At 41.7% G+C, this 16,449-nt stretch overlaps 1 protein-coding gene and 1 pseudogene across 1 annotated transcript; both read left to right on the forward strand.

The window, feature by feature from the left end:
* The first annotated feature begins 546 nt into the window (after positions 1 to 546).
* Positions 547 to 1,485, forward strand: LOC103730200 (olfactory receptor 2L13-like). The gene has a single exon (XM_008828377.1). The coding sequence runs from the start codon at positions 547 to 549 to the stop codon at positions 1,483 to 1,485; it is 939 nt and encodes a 312-aa protein (XP_008826599.1).
* A 972-nt stretch (positions 1,486 to 2,457) lies between these two features.
* The window catches only part of LOC103730201, a 20,657-nt pseudogene continuing 6,665 nt past the window's right edge, over positions 2,458 to 16,449 (forward strand).

Below are 16,449 nucleotides of genomic sequence, written 5' to 3' on the forward strand. Positions count from 1 at the left end.
AAGTGAAAACGTAGTAACAGCACATTATAACTAGTGTTGATCTTCCAGCACACAAAACATTCAAGTTCAAGAGCAGTGATGTGGGGGAGGTGGGCACATGGTCAGTAAGGGAAACGCATATTTCAGAGAACGTGAGAGGTAGAGCATTAAGGAACAGACGTCTGCTCATCTGTCTACAGTAGGGGCAGATGGGAAAGTGAGCCAGGACACAGGGTGTAGCAGAGGGCAGTGTAAGTGTGGCATTGGGGAATCCAGGGATCCGGGTTTTCCCAGGTTTGTAAGACTTGATATTAACCTTGAGCAGTGGGCTTTGGATAGTTTGTAGGAGGAAATGAATTAGCCATCTTATTCATGTTGTTACCTTTGACTTTATGAAGATTGCACAGACATCTCTGACCAAGAAAGTTGCCATGCAGTACCAGAAGAAGAATTCATCGTAATCATTAATTACACTCAGTTCCTCTTCACTATCCTCTTATGTTTCATGTGTTGAGTCTATTTTGCTTTTATCTTTTCTTTAAATAGTAAGATACAGCAATATTTTTCATGGAGAAAGGAAATCAAAGTTCCAGTGACTTCATTTTGTTGGGGTTGCTTCCACGAAACCACACTGGCCTTTTTCTGTTGTTGCTCGTCATCCTCGTGTTCTCTCTGTCCTTGTTTGGCAACTCAGCAATGATCCACCTCATACGTGTGGATTCCAGGCTCCACACCCCCATGTACTTTCTTCTCAGTCAGCTCTCCCTCATGGACCTGATGTACATCTCTACAACTGTTCCCAAGATGACTTTCAACTTCCTCTCTGGCCAGAAAAGCATCTCCTTCCTGGGCTGTGGAGTGCAGTGCTTTTTCTTTGTATCCTTGGCATGTTCTGAAGGCTTACTCCTGGCCTTCATGGCTTATGACCGTTTTGTGGCCATCTGCCACCCACTTCATTATCCAATTCGTATGAACAAAACGATGTGTCTGAAGATGATCATAGGATCCTGGATATTGGGCTCCATCAACTCCTTAGCACACACAGTCTATGCCCTTCATATCCCTTATTGCCAGTCTAGGTCCATTAACCATTTCTTCTGTAATGTTCCAGCCATGTTGCTCCTGGCCTGTATGGACACTTTGGTCTATGAGTACCTGGTGTTTGTGAGCGCAAACCTGTTCCTCCTATTTCCTTTCCTTGGCATCACTGCTTCCTATGGACGGGTCCTTTATGCTGTCTTTCATATGCGCTCAAAAGAGGGAAAGAAAAAAGCCTTCAGCACATGTTCAACACATTTAACTGTGGTGGCATTTTACTATGCACCTTTTGCCTACACTTATCTTCGACCTAGGAGTCTCCACTCACCTACGGAAGATAAGATTCTGGCTGTCTTCTACACGATCCTCACCCCTATGCTCAACCCCATCATCTACAGCCTGAGGAATAAGGAGGTGCTGGGGGCCATGACCAGAGTGTTTGGGGTATTCTCTTCCAGAAAAATGTGATCATTCACCCCTCCTCCTCTTTCATTGTCTCCTCCTAGACAATGCCATGAAGCATTGCTTTGTATTTAAAACATAATGTCTTCCACATGTGTGTCTTAAAATCCTCTCATGATTCATTTATTATTTAAAATTAAATGGTATGTTTATTATTGCATCAGATTATAATTACTCCTCAAAACCTTAAAAATAGGCAAACTATGGCCTCTGACAATCAATCCCCCTACTGGGCATAAATTGAAAAAGAATAGTCAAAACATTTCAGAGACACCACATCCCCATGCAGTCAATACACTCATACACATAAAATAAAAATAATAAAAATATTTTTTAAAAAGATTCTTATTTGCTTGTTGTTTGTATAGAATTGCTCTCTTGAATACAATTCACATAGGCAGGATATTCTGTCCCAATATTCTAGTATAAGGCTATTCTAGGAGCAGGCCTGGCCACCATGGCAACCAGGAAGGTGGGCTGGAGATGGAGATCCAGCGCTGCCACTCCTGGTGCCAGTGGGATGGACCCCCAGCTCCTCAAGCAGCTGTCCACCAAGCTTATCACCAAGGATGACATGGCTGAACTTCTTGGGAGTCTAAACTAGAGCAGAACCTGAAGGAGAAGCCCCTGACGCAGGGAGCCAGTCCCTGAGGCTGACGGAAGTGCGCAAGCATCTGACTTCTGCCATGGACAGGGTAACATCAAGTCAGAATTCCTACAAGAATCCAATCTGAACATGGCCAAGTTGAAATATGGTAAGGAGATTATTAGGAAGTTCTGAACATTTAGGCCCAAGTGGGCCTCGATGACCTACTGCTGACTGACAGCTGTCCCTCCCTATAGGCTATGGATGATCACAGAAGCCTATGCTACCAAAGAAAGGTTACCAGAGGAGAATCTTGAAGTGGACTTTGCCCTTGTGCATTTATAACATGATTCCTCAAAAAATCTCACAAGTTGACAGCCATCTCGATAATAATGGTGCAGCAGAGGCTGCTGCTGCTGCTGGAACAACTTGAGCGACTGGAAGGCCTTCATGAGCTTTTCCAGTGTGGCCATGGTGACCTCCGGCCTGGTGGAGCCAACCCCGAGGCTCTGGAGCACACTGGTTTGGTGTCAGAGCCGCTCAACAGTCTAGAAATGAGTGGGGATCTGCACAGAGGCAGGAGCAGATCCCAGGGATGGCTATCTTGGCCCAATCCCTCTGCTCTGAGGATTTTACATGAAAGATTTTAAACAGAGGGGCAAAATTTTAGCCAGTAAAATGAAGTAGCTTTGTTCCAGGACATCCAATGCCCTCTTCTGACCTCCGCAGGAATTGCAGGACATGAGTGTACTTACATACATGCAGAGGAAAAACAGTGTTTGAGAGCCTGAGAACTTAAGGAAAGAAAAAGAAGTGGAGCTGTGGTCCCCCCTGTGAGCTGGAGTCATGGACCCTTCCCATGAGCTGGAACTGTGGTCCCCTCCTGTGAGCTAGACCTGTGGTTCCCCTCCTGTGAGCTGGAGCTTTGGTTCTGCCTGTGAGCTAGAGCTGTGGTCCTCTTCTGTGGGCCAGAGTCATGTTCCTCTCCTGTGAGACGGAGCTGTATTCCTGTCCTGTGATCTGGAACTGTGGTTCTTCCTGTGAGCTGGAGCTGTGGCCCCCTCCTGAGAGCTGGAGTCATCATCCCTTCCCATGATCTGGAGCTGTGGTCCCCTCCTGTGAGCTAGAGCAGTGGATCTTCCTGTGAGCTGGAGCTGTGGTTCCCCTCCTATGAGCTAGAACTGGGTCCTCTCCTGTAAGCTGCAGCTGTGGATGATCAGAGTGCACTGTGCTGGAGCAGGTGCTCACCAACTGTTCAAGATTAATGCATCTTTCAACTCTCACCAGAGCAGTTTCCTTATGCAGCAGATGGTGATTAACACAGAAACTTACAACTTTCTAATGTGCACTGAAGAGGCTGCAGAACGCTGATCTCAGAAAAGGACACCTCTATCAAACTTCTGGAGCTAAAGGCTCAGGGCTCATTGCAGAAGAGGAAGTGGAAAGACTGTAAGAACCAAATGTGGTGAATGGCCACAAGGAAACAGAGTTTTCCAGACAGCTGGTCAGTTACTCATGTGAACTCACAGCAATGGTGACAGCATGCACAAGTTCTATGCAAGCTCCAGTGGATGAACCCACACTGGAGAACATTTGATGATACAAGTTAGACTCTATAAGCTTTATTATACAGAGAGAGTACATTAAATTGAGTGGGGGGGGACATGTGGAAGTGTGGATATAAGAGGGGATACAAATATCGTCAAATTATACTGTATGGAAATCCCAAAAATTCAATAAAAATGCTAAAAAAAGACTATTCTAGACATACTTATTTGACCTAGAATTTCACTTATTTCCATTAACAATATCAAATGAAACATCATGTCTAAGATTTCAAAGCTAGGATGTAGGTATGAAAAAGATTAGAAAAGTGTCTTTCTGGGCCTGGGTTACCTATCTTGGGATGATTGCTTCCAGTTCTATTTATTTATCTGAAATTTTTCATAATTTCATTTTTAAGAGCTGAATAATATGCCATTACATATGTTTACCACACCCTCATTATCCCTTCATCAGTTGGACATCTAGCTTGTTTCTAATCCCTTGCAATTATGAAAAGGGCAACAATGAACATGGATGAACAGGTATTTCTATAGTAGGGGATAGAGTCTTTTGGGTACATGCCCAAGAATGGTATGGCTGAATAAATGGTAAATCAATTTCCAGCTTTTTGAGAAATCTCCACACTGGTTTCCGCAGTGCCTGTACCATTTTGCACCCCCATCAGCACTGGATAAGAAGCTTACATACATTGAACCATTCCTGCATCTCGAATAAAGCCTACTTGATCATGGTGAAGGATGCTTTTTATGTGTGTCTCTGTGATTTGCAAGTATTTTGTTGCAAAATGGTGACCACATGCACAAGACCCATGTAAACTCAGGCCAGACAAAATCTCAGCATAGATATGGCTAGGTGGGTAAAAAATAGCAACTTTACCTGAGGAACAATTGGCATGTGATGACTGCTGGGAGAGGAGAGTCAGTCTTGTTTAATGATAAAGCTCTTGGTAGTTTGACCAGCTCCAGTGGATGAACCCACACTGAAGAGCATCTAGGGGCAGAAAACCTGACTCAGACTTTAAAAAATACATATATATGTAATTAGATAATATGTAATAGATAAATAAATATATATTAGATATATTTATAATGTATATATATTAAAATACAGAGTGGAGGTATTAAGAGGGGCATAAATATGGGAAATATATATGCATACATACCCATGCTTACATAAAACAAATACATATATACACACATTTAATATATATATAAAACTGAGTCCATTTAGTACTGTTTGTACATACATGCATTTATAACTAGCATCTTGGGTATGGATAACCAATCAAGGAAATCATTCCTTGACCAAACTGATATTGCCTCCTTCAGTAGCCACTGGTTGCCTATAATTTTACATATTGAATTTTTGCTATATGAGATTTCTTCTTTCTTGGTTGGCAGGTTAATGGGTGTTGTCATTATATGTCTTGTTCAGATAACCACATTATTGAGATTTCATGGGTACAGAATCACTGTCTTGTCTAGAATACACTTTCTCCCAGCAGGCATCTTGGTTTTCTGACTTTACAATCTTTCTGCCTCCTGCTCCACAATATTCCCTGACCATCAGGCGTCAGAGTTATAGATGTACCAACTGGGGCGTGGCACACCATGGTCACTTATTTTCTGTATTTTGACCAGTCGTGGATCTCTGTAGTAGCATTTACTGCAAAAATAAGTTACGTTGATGAGGGTTAAGAGTTACTTTTGTCTTCATATAAGGATAAGTACTTAGCATACAGTTAGATGCTATATTGATTTAGGAAAATGGCAGTGGTAGGTTCTCCTCTAGGGTCTATGGCATCTTCAGCCATTGATAGTTGGGTAGGTTTACAGTACCAGGCATGGGTCCCTCCTATTGTGGTGGGCCTTAAGTCATATTAGACAGCTATTTGTTACCCCCAAGATGTGTCAATATTGAACCATTTGGGATCTCTTCCATTATGGTGCACAGGCTTTAGAGCTTGGTAGGCCAAATGATTAGTTTTGACACTTGGCACAGTACATAGTAACTTCCTGCATGAGAACTGGACCTCAGGGAGGAGAATTCCAGGTCAGTACCAGCTTGATTTCTTCAAGTCCCACGTGCTAAATGTGTGGCGTCTTACCTTCTTGTCGGGGTGGACAGCCAAGCACAGTGACAATAGGTTATATTGTTTGGGGGTCTCTTGGACCCCTCCTCCATTTCATCCTACAATTTGAAGAAAGATTTCCCTTGCCTGGCATTGGGGCTTTGGTTAGCTGGACTACGGTTCATGTAGAGGGCGTTATTAGCCATGTAGTATAACTGTTTAAGCTACGCACACACACACACGCACACACACACACAGAGTTTTTTTATTTATTTTTCTTATTTTATTTATTGTATTGAATTTTTGTGTATTTCATACAAAACACCTTAATCATTTTTATGCCTCCTCTCCCATCTGCACCCTCCCCCATAGCCTCCCACCAGATTTCATGCATTCTATCATTTATATTAAGGCCTATTGAGTCAAGTTAGTGTACCCGACATTCTTCAGTGCAAGTTCATCCACCTGGGTCTATCTAGAGTCAGCCTATCTAGAGTCACTTCCTTAAAGAACATCAACTCTCCATCACCCAGTAGTAATCAGCCGCCAATTTCCCCAGTTCTGTGTTGGGTTTTTATCAGCTTGAGTTTGCATGGGTCTTGTGAATGCTGATACCACTGCTGTAGATTCATAAGAGCAGGGTGCTAGTAAGACTCTTTCCATATGTTCATGTACCTCCTCCCCACGCCTTTTAGAGGTCCTGGGACCTTCCTCTTTCCTAACTCCCTGTGCTTCTCTCTCATTGGTGTTGCCAGAGATACTCTCCACTGGGTGGGCTCTCCCCAGCCCCAGTGGGCTTTTACGATTCTGACTGCTTGAAAGAGATCTTCTGACCAATGAAAGGTTGGTGACTAGCAACAATTCTTCTGGGGTTTCAGATCTTGGTAGAAGTAACTACTGCAAAAAGCCCATGGAGTGGGATTAAGAATTTGCCCTGGGAACAAGAAGCAGCATTTACAAAAAAGCACACCCCCCTATTAGCCTCAGTTCCCCCAAACCCTCAGGTGGCTGAGCAGCAGGAAATATAAGAATAAGCTATAGGTGAGAAGAGATGGGCCTCAAGCAAAAGTCATCAATAGGGGCTGGATTTGGGCCAGAGCAGGGTCTTATTGTGAGGGAGAATAATACTTTGTACCACAGAGCTAGATTTCTGAAGGACCAAGTTTTCATAGCAAATTGATTGCATTCTTGTGTTACTCAAATGAATAAGACTGTGCATTGACAGATGATGAACTTAGAAATTACTAGAATTTACAGAAGTATCTTTAGAGATTATAGGCAAGCTGTGACTTCTCAAAGGGTCACTCCATTATCTTTGAAAAGGCAAACAAGATAGACCTTTAGCCCAGTTAACCACTATTATCTGGGGAGGGGACAATCAACAGCTATCTAATTGGACTTAGAGCCCTCTCAATGAGAATGAATGCATGGGTGGCACTATAAACTCAAGCAAATACACATGGCAGAGAGGACACAGATCCTAGAGAAAACCGTATCTCTTTCATATCTCTAGACAAATGAAAAGTACCATATGCTAAATATGGATCCTTATATCTACAGACAAGCATACCATACAGCATTCATCAGAGAAGCTTCTTCTTGTAACATATGAGGTTACTGCAGAATTTCACAGCTGTTCAAACACAGAGAACGTATGTTGAAGAGATGCCCAGTCCTAGGTGACATACCTACAGTTGATCGCTACACCTAAGGTTCATGGAACATAGCAGAATGTGGGGTATAGAGAAAACTAATGCATCCCTCAACTCTCACCAGTAATGCCTCCTTATACAACAGAGTGACACGCACACAGAAGGCCACAACTGACCAAGTTTTAAAGAACAAGAGACTGCAGAGTATGTATCCTTGGACTCCTATATTGACCCTCACCCATCCAAGGCTCAGGGACCACTGAGGAAGAGGGGGTTAAAAAACATTGTAAGAGCCAGGGATGGTTCATGAACACAGGGAATCAGAAACTCTCAGGCCACTGGAAGCTTGCTCATGTGGACTTGTGGCAATGGTGGCATGGAGCACAGGACCCATGTCAACTCAATCAGACAAGGGCCCAGAGGAGAGGAGAGAAATAGGTGGCAGGCTGGCCATAGACTGAAAACTACTGGAGACACATTGCTACTCAGTGAGGGAGAATATGCCCTATATATGACCTCTGGATGGGCTGACTAGACAGAGTCCAGTAGATGAATTTACACTGAAGGAAATCTGGGTACAAATGCTTGTCTAGATGGGACTTAACATGTATGGTGGAATACATGAGGTCCAGTCGGGGGAGAGGAGGACATGGATTAGGGAGCAGGTCTACATTTGATTAAGAACTGTTGTATGAAATTACAAAGCTCAATAAAAAAAGTTTTAATAAAAATAATAAAAAATTTTTTGATTAATGAAAGAAAAACAAAGATCAAAAAAATCAGTGATCCAATGAAGGATTTTTTTGGTGTCTGTTGTGATGCTTCCCTTTTTATCTCTGATTTTGTTAATATGGATTTTCTCTTTCTTTCTTTTGGTTAGCTGGGCTAAGAGTCTGTCTATTTTGTTTAACTGGAGTTAAGAACAGGTAGTACCCACCATGTGCGTGCTAGGAATCAAATCCAGGCCCTCTGCAAGAGCAGCCAGTGCTCTTAACCACTCAGTCATCTCTCCAGCCCTGTAAAATGCAACTGTTCTTTTTTCTCAAATTCTCTACCTAGTCATTATTCAAAACAAATATCTTACACATCTATGTTATAGATCACTTACCCCAACTTTTCTGCCATCCCAGAATTCCAAGATCATCATGTTCTCTTGACTGGTATTTGACCTATGGAGACTTCCTGTGCAGATATAGTAGTTTCAGAAGGACCACTGTACCCTGGATGCCAAAACTTGTTTGCTCTTAAGAAACTGTAGAACACTTCTGCCTTATTAAGTCTCCAAGATGGTAGAGACAGTGTGTCAGATAATGTGTTTCTTCTCATTGATTTTTTCATTGATCACAGCTTTCAAGACTATCTATAATTCCCGCCAACACTCCACCTTACCAATAAATAGGTTGTTCTCCTGTAGAGATGGAAAAATGAACAGTCACCAGCCAGACACTCAAACTGGTATACTCTAATTTCAGAAAAATATAATGTCCGCATGCTGCAAGGATGGGTCAGTAAGAAGAAAGTCAGGAAGACTCAGAGGTGAGAAGGTATGCATCTCATGGAAAAGTACAAGGGGTGGATTAAGGCCACACCAGTGTCGTACTGCGCTCTGTTACTACATGCAGGGCTGAGCATGAAGTGCAGAGGGGGAGGCTGACTCACTAACGCAGCAGAAATAGAAATATGAGTGACATTGCTTTATTACCAAATTTATTTCTTTACTGAGTTATAAAAAATTGGAAGTGTACTGATATGTGGATGGATAAGAATTACTAGCAGGTGCAGAAAAGGCTTCAGAGACTCTGGGCATAGTGTGGCATCTCAAACTTCCAACCAAATATCCTTGATCACAAATTTGAAGTAAGATCTGTCATCATGGTCTTGCCTTTACTACAGACATATTGCAGTGTACCAAATGGAGTAAGCATGCATGGTGAGTGTGATGATTTGAATGAAAATGTCTCCCATAGGCTCCAAATATTTGGACATTTTGTCCCCAGATGGTGGCGCTGTTTGGGGAGGTTTCAGAAGGTGTGGCTATCCTGGAGGAAGCACGTCACTGGGGGTGGGCTTAGAGAATTCTTAAGCCTTTCTGGATCTCCAGTTGCTCTCTTGCTTCCTGTGCCTGCGTGATGATGTGAGAGCTTAGCAGCTTTCTGCTGCTCCTGCTCCAGCCACCTCCGGCCACCATGCCTCCCTGCCACAATGGACTGTAATTCCCCTGGAACCGTAAGCTCAAATAAACTCTTCCTTTTATAAATTGATTTGGTCAGTGTTTCTATCACAGCAACAGAAAAGTGGTGATTTGTCTACGTTGGGCTTTAATGGTAAACATAATAGGTATCACTCTGCACAAGGGGAGACATGGGAGTTATCCATAAAAGACAATAATAAAAGTCTATATGCACTAACAACTTTCCCTCTATTAACTTTAAAGTGATGGAACTAATAATGCTTATAACATCATATTCCATCTCATCAGTCACTAGTATTTGTTGAGTACAATGCCATTAAATACTATTATCCCTTTTCTTTCTATAAGAAAGACATAGAACACAGATAAGTACCTTAAATGTCTTAAATGTTCACTAGTTTAGTTTACCAATAATTGGATTGAATAGGATAATAAAAGACTACTGTCTGCTCATTCTGATAGACAATATACAAACATGTGGCATACATCCTTCTTCAAGATGCAGAATAATATTAAATTATTGAATATTTAAATATTTGATCATAAGCATTCATTTGTTGTTATGAAATTTGACAAATTGAGTTCTTAATTAGTGGTGGATCTAGCAGGCTGGACACCTCAGAGTTCAAATAAGAGTTTTATCACAAGACCAGTGGATCAAGTATAACTAGTGTTTCTAACTATATCAGTGTTTCAGTATATCAATTATGTAACTTTGGGATATAACACAAATGTGAGAATTTAATATGTATTACCTAATATCCCTTAAAGCTCTCAAGTCATGTTTGGAATAATAGGAGGTGCCCTCCTTAGTCTATTTACAAGCAGCAGGTGATGGCAAGAGAGGTGACTGAGGTGAACTTATTACTAAGCTGTCTTTAAAAAGCAAAGTAAGAAAAAGAATGTCCAAAGTTTCAGTCTCTGGTGCACCTCTACATGCAGTGCCTGTGGGGGCTAGAAGAGGGCTTCAGATTCCCTGGTACTGGAGTTATGGTGAGGTACTAATGCCATGTGGGTGCTGAGAACCAAACCCCAGTCTTCTGCAAGAACAGCCAGTGCTTTTAACAGCCAAGTCACTTCTCCAGCCCTGTTTCCATCTTTTCCAAAACCTCACCAATGGCTTAGATGTACACAGCAGCCATGTGAGAATCTATTTTCAGCAAAAGGAGTGGAAGACCACACAAAGGTCCAAGGAGGTGTTTAGCCTCATTAGCATCATCACACAGAACTTGGAACAGGTGCACCAACAAAGACCTGGGGAACGATGCAGGTTGAGCCAGATACCTGGTTCGAATTTTTGACCCAAGTTTCAGTAGAACATGTCCCTCAGCATTAAAGAGAAAAACCCAAGAGGCAAGGCTGAGTTTGGGTCCTGGTCTGGGCTACCGCTCATCCTTTGTCACAAATTATTAACCCCTACGGCTTATCCTCGACAGGAATTCCCACAGAAAGCTTTGCTGTGTGTCTCCATCTTATCTGCTTTGTGACTGTTACATGGCACTTCATGGTGACTGTGATCATGGTGTCTCTCCTGCCAAGTGACAGGCCTGCTGCTCTTAAGGCTTTGACCCTAAAATAAATCTTTACACATTGTTGTTGAGTTGCTATTTTTATGAATGCCTTTGGAACAAGTAAAACTAGATACTACAGGTTCCTAAAATCAAGGAATTCATCAGGTTACTATTTCTAAATGATGGTGTTTAGACCACAGAAACCAAAAGAAATTCCTTAATGAATCGGAAAATACATCTAGAAGACCAAGTTCAGAATTTGAATACTTCAGTACAATGATAACAATACAGGGTGTGTAACATAATCTAGGCCTAAAGGATGAAAGAGGTAACCCTCAAACAAGGAAGGTCTTGCTAATTTTTGTTGAATTTCACTGAGAATGATGCATTTCATTTATCTAGAAATGCATAGGGTAAGATAAGCAAGACAGCATGGAAAATCAACTTGTAAACAGCCTTTCAGGAGATGCTCTTTCCTATTTTTACACAGTTGTAGGTGACAGCATTTTGGGTTAAGGTAAGACAATTTTACTTTTAATTTCTTCATTTCAGTATCTTTCCCTAACATCTATAGCCTACTATTTTTGATAACATGAGAAAAAATCAGTTTGATTTCTTTTACTCATAACCACATTTCACAATTCTTCATCTGCATGCAAATGGCCAAGTTGGATTATGTATTAGTCACTTTCCTGTTGTTGTAATAGAAACACTGACCACCCAAACAATTTATAGAAGGAAGAGTTTATTTGAGCTTATGCTTCCAGGGGAATTACAGTCCATCGTGGCAGGGAGGCATGGTGGCTCCAGGTGGCTAGAGCAGGAGCAGCAGAAGATAAGCTCTCACATTATCACGCAGGCACAGGAAGCAAGAGAGCAACTAGAGGTCTGGTAAGGATTAAGAACTCTCTAATCCCACCCCCAGTGACGTGCTTCTTCCAGAATAGCCACACCTTCTAAGACCTCCCAGAAACAGCACCACCATTTGGAGACAAAAAGTCCAAATACTTGGATCCTAGGGAAGACATTTTCATTCTAACCACCACATTCCACTCCCTGGCCCCCATAGGCTCATGACTATATAAAATGAAAAATGCATTTAGCCCAACTTTAAAAGTCCCCATAATCAATATCAGTCTCAATACTATTCAAAAGTCCACAGTCCAATGTCTGTTCTGATACTCAGGTAAATATCTTAACTGTAAGCCTCTATAAAATCAAAAGACAAATTACATACTCCCAATATACAGTGGAATTGAATACACATTACAATTCCAAAAGGGAGGAATGGTGGCACAGTAAGTAAATACTGGACCAAAACAAGACCGAAAACCAGCAGGGCAAACACAAAATCTAGTAGTTCCACATCCATCTTCAGGGACTTTACTTCCAAAGGGCTTAGATGGCTCAGCCTTTTGAGCTTTGCTGCATGTAATACACAGATCTCTCTTGGACTGGTACCACTCCCTATATGCAGGTCTTCTTGGCAGATGCCTCACAGCTCTGGCATCATGAACATCTTTTTGGGGTCTCCACTGCCAACCAGGCTTCACCTTCACAGCTTCCCAGAATGGACTATCGGGGCCTTCTCTATGCAGGTGAGCCCCTGCTGCATGCTGGACCTCCAAGGCTCTCTGAAACTGTGGAGGAAGAACTGATGACCCCTTCACTCTTGCATCTCTCATGCCTCTAAAGCCAGCACCAGGCGAATGACACTGCCAAGATTGACTGCAAGTTTGGGATGGACTCCAGCCTATTTTATCAATTTTAGAGGCTTTTCTCTTCAGTGGCCCCAGCAGCATTTTCCTTTCACAAGTTGGAGGTTTCACTGGGTGTGGTCTTATCCTGGAGGCACTCTCTATTGTTTAAGTTTGAATCTCTAAGCAACTATTTAATCACTTTAATCTCCTTGTCAAAGGGATCCTCTCCAGCACAGGCCAAGGCTCCAACATTTATCTTCCTAGCATTTTTACAATCCATCCTGTACATTCTGTACTTCTTTCTGCTCCATTTGCTCTTTTTCACTGTAGATCTGCATAATATTCACCATTAATAGCCATGCCACCATTTCTACATTAAGCTGTCTTAAAATTCCTTCCAACAGAGAAATTAGTCCATTGCTTTTCAACTTAGCCTCAGGCAAGCTTTTTGGTTGAGGGCAGACTCCAGCCAGACTCTTTGCCAAAATATCCCAAGTGCTGTTTAAGTCCTTATTTCCCTCTGGAACTACACTTTTCTCAGTACTACTTTCTTCCAGGTCCCTGCTAGAATGGCCTGTTAAGCTCCACTTATAGCAGTCAACCGATTTTCTAGCCCCAAATCTTGCACATTTATTTCTTCAAAACCCTACACGCTCAGGTTCTTCACAACCAACAGCCCACTCTCTTGTACCAGTTACTATATTAGTCACTTTTTTGTTGCTGTGATAGAAACACTGACCAAAGAAATTTATAGAAGGAAGAGTTTATTTGAGTTTATAGTTCCAGGGGAATTACAGTCCATCACGGCAGGGAGGCATGGCTGCAGAGGTGGCTGGTGGAGGAGTGGAAGAAGCTAAGCTCTCACATCATCATGCATGCACAGGAAGCCTCTATATTTTTAATTAATATATCTTTTAGCATGATCAAGGGTCATACTAAGATCTTCCTTGGAGCAACAAGAATGATATTTTCCAAGTTAGAATGTAATTAATAATGCAGTTCTTTCTGTGACTCTGGTGATGTAATACAGTCCATACACAATAAAGAAAATGACTGGACTTCAGTGAAAACAGCCTTAACGGTGAAGCAATGGCTTGGCTCCTAAACCTTCAAGTCTCCAATATCCTGAACATGACTGTAAGTGCTTCCCTTACATTACCTGCCAACATGACAAATTTTAATTCATGAAAAAAAAACTTCAGTAAGTGTCCTCAATACATATTTATCAACTGCTGGCCTGTGATCTGAGATCACACACCTTTGGATTCCTTTCACATAAATCAGATGTGTAAAATCTATATTTAAAGCAGACTGTATGATCAAAACTTGCTTGGAAACAGATCCTGAGAGGACTGCTGGAATCTCTCTTCCTCTAAATTTAAAGCTGTGTGAAAGAAAGCATAAGAAAGTGCCCCAAGGGGCTGCTGTCTATTTACAGGGAATATATCCATGACACTGATTTTTTAAGAATAATCTGGTCAATTTAGTCACTGTGAGCAATACTACTCATTCACATCTAAGGACAGTGCTTTGTGCTTTTCAACAGGCAATAGTTGAAACCCTGCTGTAGGTACTGGGCAAGGGAATATATACTCAATGAGTCAACAGATATGGCCCTAGGCTGAAACAAGCAACCCATTGTCCTTATGTGGCCTTGACTCTGTGTTTATCAATGCGTGACTATGGGTCTCTCCCTCCACTCGGGGGCCGTTGGCCACCAACCCACAAGAACAAAGGGAGCAGAAGGATGAACTGGGTCAGGACAGCCAGTGAGCATGACGGAAAAAGATGTCCGGGAGTCAGTTTCTGTGGTACAGCTCCGTTTATTCAGTGGGGGTCAGGGAAAAATATAATATGGAGGCAGCAGCCAAAGCTTCAGCTGATAGATGTTCATAGCATGCTATATTTACAAGTGGTAGGGGGATCCTATCATCTGGCTGTAGAACAATGCCTAATTATCATATAGAAAAAACCTGGGGGCAGTTTATTGCCAGTAATTACGCCAAAGGTCATGTTCCAACTAAGGCCAGGCATCTGTGCTTGGAGGCGCTTTCCAGATAAGGTCAGGCAGAGAGCAGGAAGCCCCTGCTGAGAAAGGGAGTCCTCCATACAGTGCTGAGCTCCTTAGAGCTATCTGGACCTGGTGGACTGCAACCTTAGCAGCAGGGTCCCCCAACACATGGCTCTATTTAAACCCAGATCAATCACTACGGGATCTTATTTCTTCTTACTAGTCTTCCCCATATGTTGGTGACAGCTGTCTTCTGACCAAGAACATCCTGTATGAGGTCTAGAATTGTTCCTAGGAGCACATCACTCTCTCTGGCATCACATATCATCTGGAAAAAAACCCATCCTTATCCTTTCTATACAATAGCCCTCACACCTCCTTTCACAAACATTGTTCTTATTTTTTCCTCATCAACTTTCCCTCCCTGACTTGTTCCCCACTCACCTCTGTGAGTAGTATACTTCACAACAGACCTGTTTACATTGTCATTGACTTAGTTGGTTTTGAAAGGCTCCAACCCAACTTCTTTGTCCCTTTGTCTACATCAGTTCTCCTCAAACACAAAACACTAGACAGCATCAGACCGTCTGTCAGAGTTTGTCCTTCCAATACTGGCATCATCTTCTTCATTCAGGCTGCAAATTGCATAATTTTGCCTAAGTTAATGACCAAATAATGGAAGTACCAAGAAGCAAGGTATGTATTTTGAAGGAATGAGTATCACATAATGATGATTGTTGCTTTATGTTTATGTTTTAGATTTATCTACTAGATGGTATTTACTTTTAATAGGTGATAACGTGTACAGGGTGTTTTGGGTCATGTATTTGTTCCGTGTCCAATGACACTGTACTGTGTTCCTGATTCTGTTACTCATTTTTGATGTTTGTTGATAAGTATAAAACTATATTTCCATTTTCTGAAACAATTTCTTTCTTACAATTGCATTCCTGCTTATCAAGCACATACAAACTACCAGTTGATTTGTTGCTATGTGTGAGCAATTGCAACAAACTACTGATTGCAGTACTTTAAAGAAATCTGTAATCTAACATGACTCCCCAAGCCAGTAACTTTGTCAGTCTGTGGCTTCAGTAATTCAGATGGAAGGGCACATTCATGTAAAGCAGGAACTCTTATATTAGGATTGGTAAGAGAAGAAATTAACTATGAGTTGGAAATATAATAAAATAGAACAATGCATGCATGCTTTGAAGGGTGAGTGAAGAAGAACCAGCAGCACAGAGACAGAGGAGCAGTAAAATATCATGTTATGAGGCAATCCCCAAGCCAAGCGCTGGCCATAGAAGAGTAGGAAAATGTGTTCAGGCAGGAAATATTATTCATTATTGTTTTAATGAATTTTATATAAATACAAACACTTAATTTTGTTTTATTATCCTTAAATGATTAAATCTAAAGTGGGTAAATGAAAATATAAGTGACACACAATAAATAAATAAATAAACAAATAAATAAATAAATAAAATTAATTTGTTCTTTGGCCATGTGAGTTGGCTCAGCAGGTAAAGGCACTTGTTGCTAAGCCTGATGACCTGAGTTCCAGTCTGAGGACTCACAGGGTAGAAGGAGAGAACAAACTCCTGAAAGTTGTCCTCTGTTCTCCATACACATACATGCACTATGACATACACACACACATACACACACACACACACACA

The sequence above is a fragment of the Nannospalax galili genome, unplaced genomic scaffold, assembly GCF_000622305.1.
Source record: "Nannospalax galili isolate Female #2095 unplaced genomic scaffold, S.galili_v1.0 scaffold533, whole genome shotgun sequence".
Taxonomy (NCBI): domain Eukaryota; kingdom Metazoa; phylum Chordata; class Mammalia; order Rodentia; family Spalacidae; genus Nannospalax; species Nannospalax galili.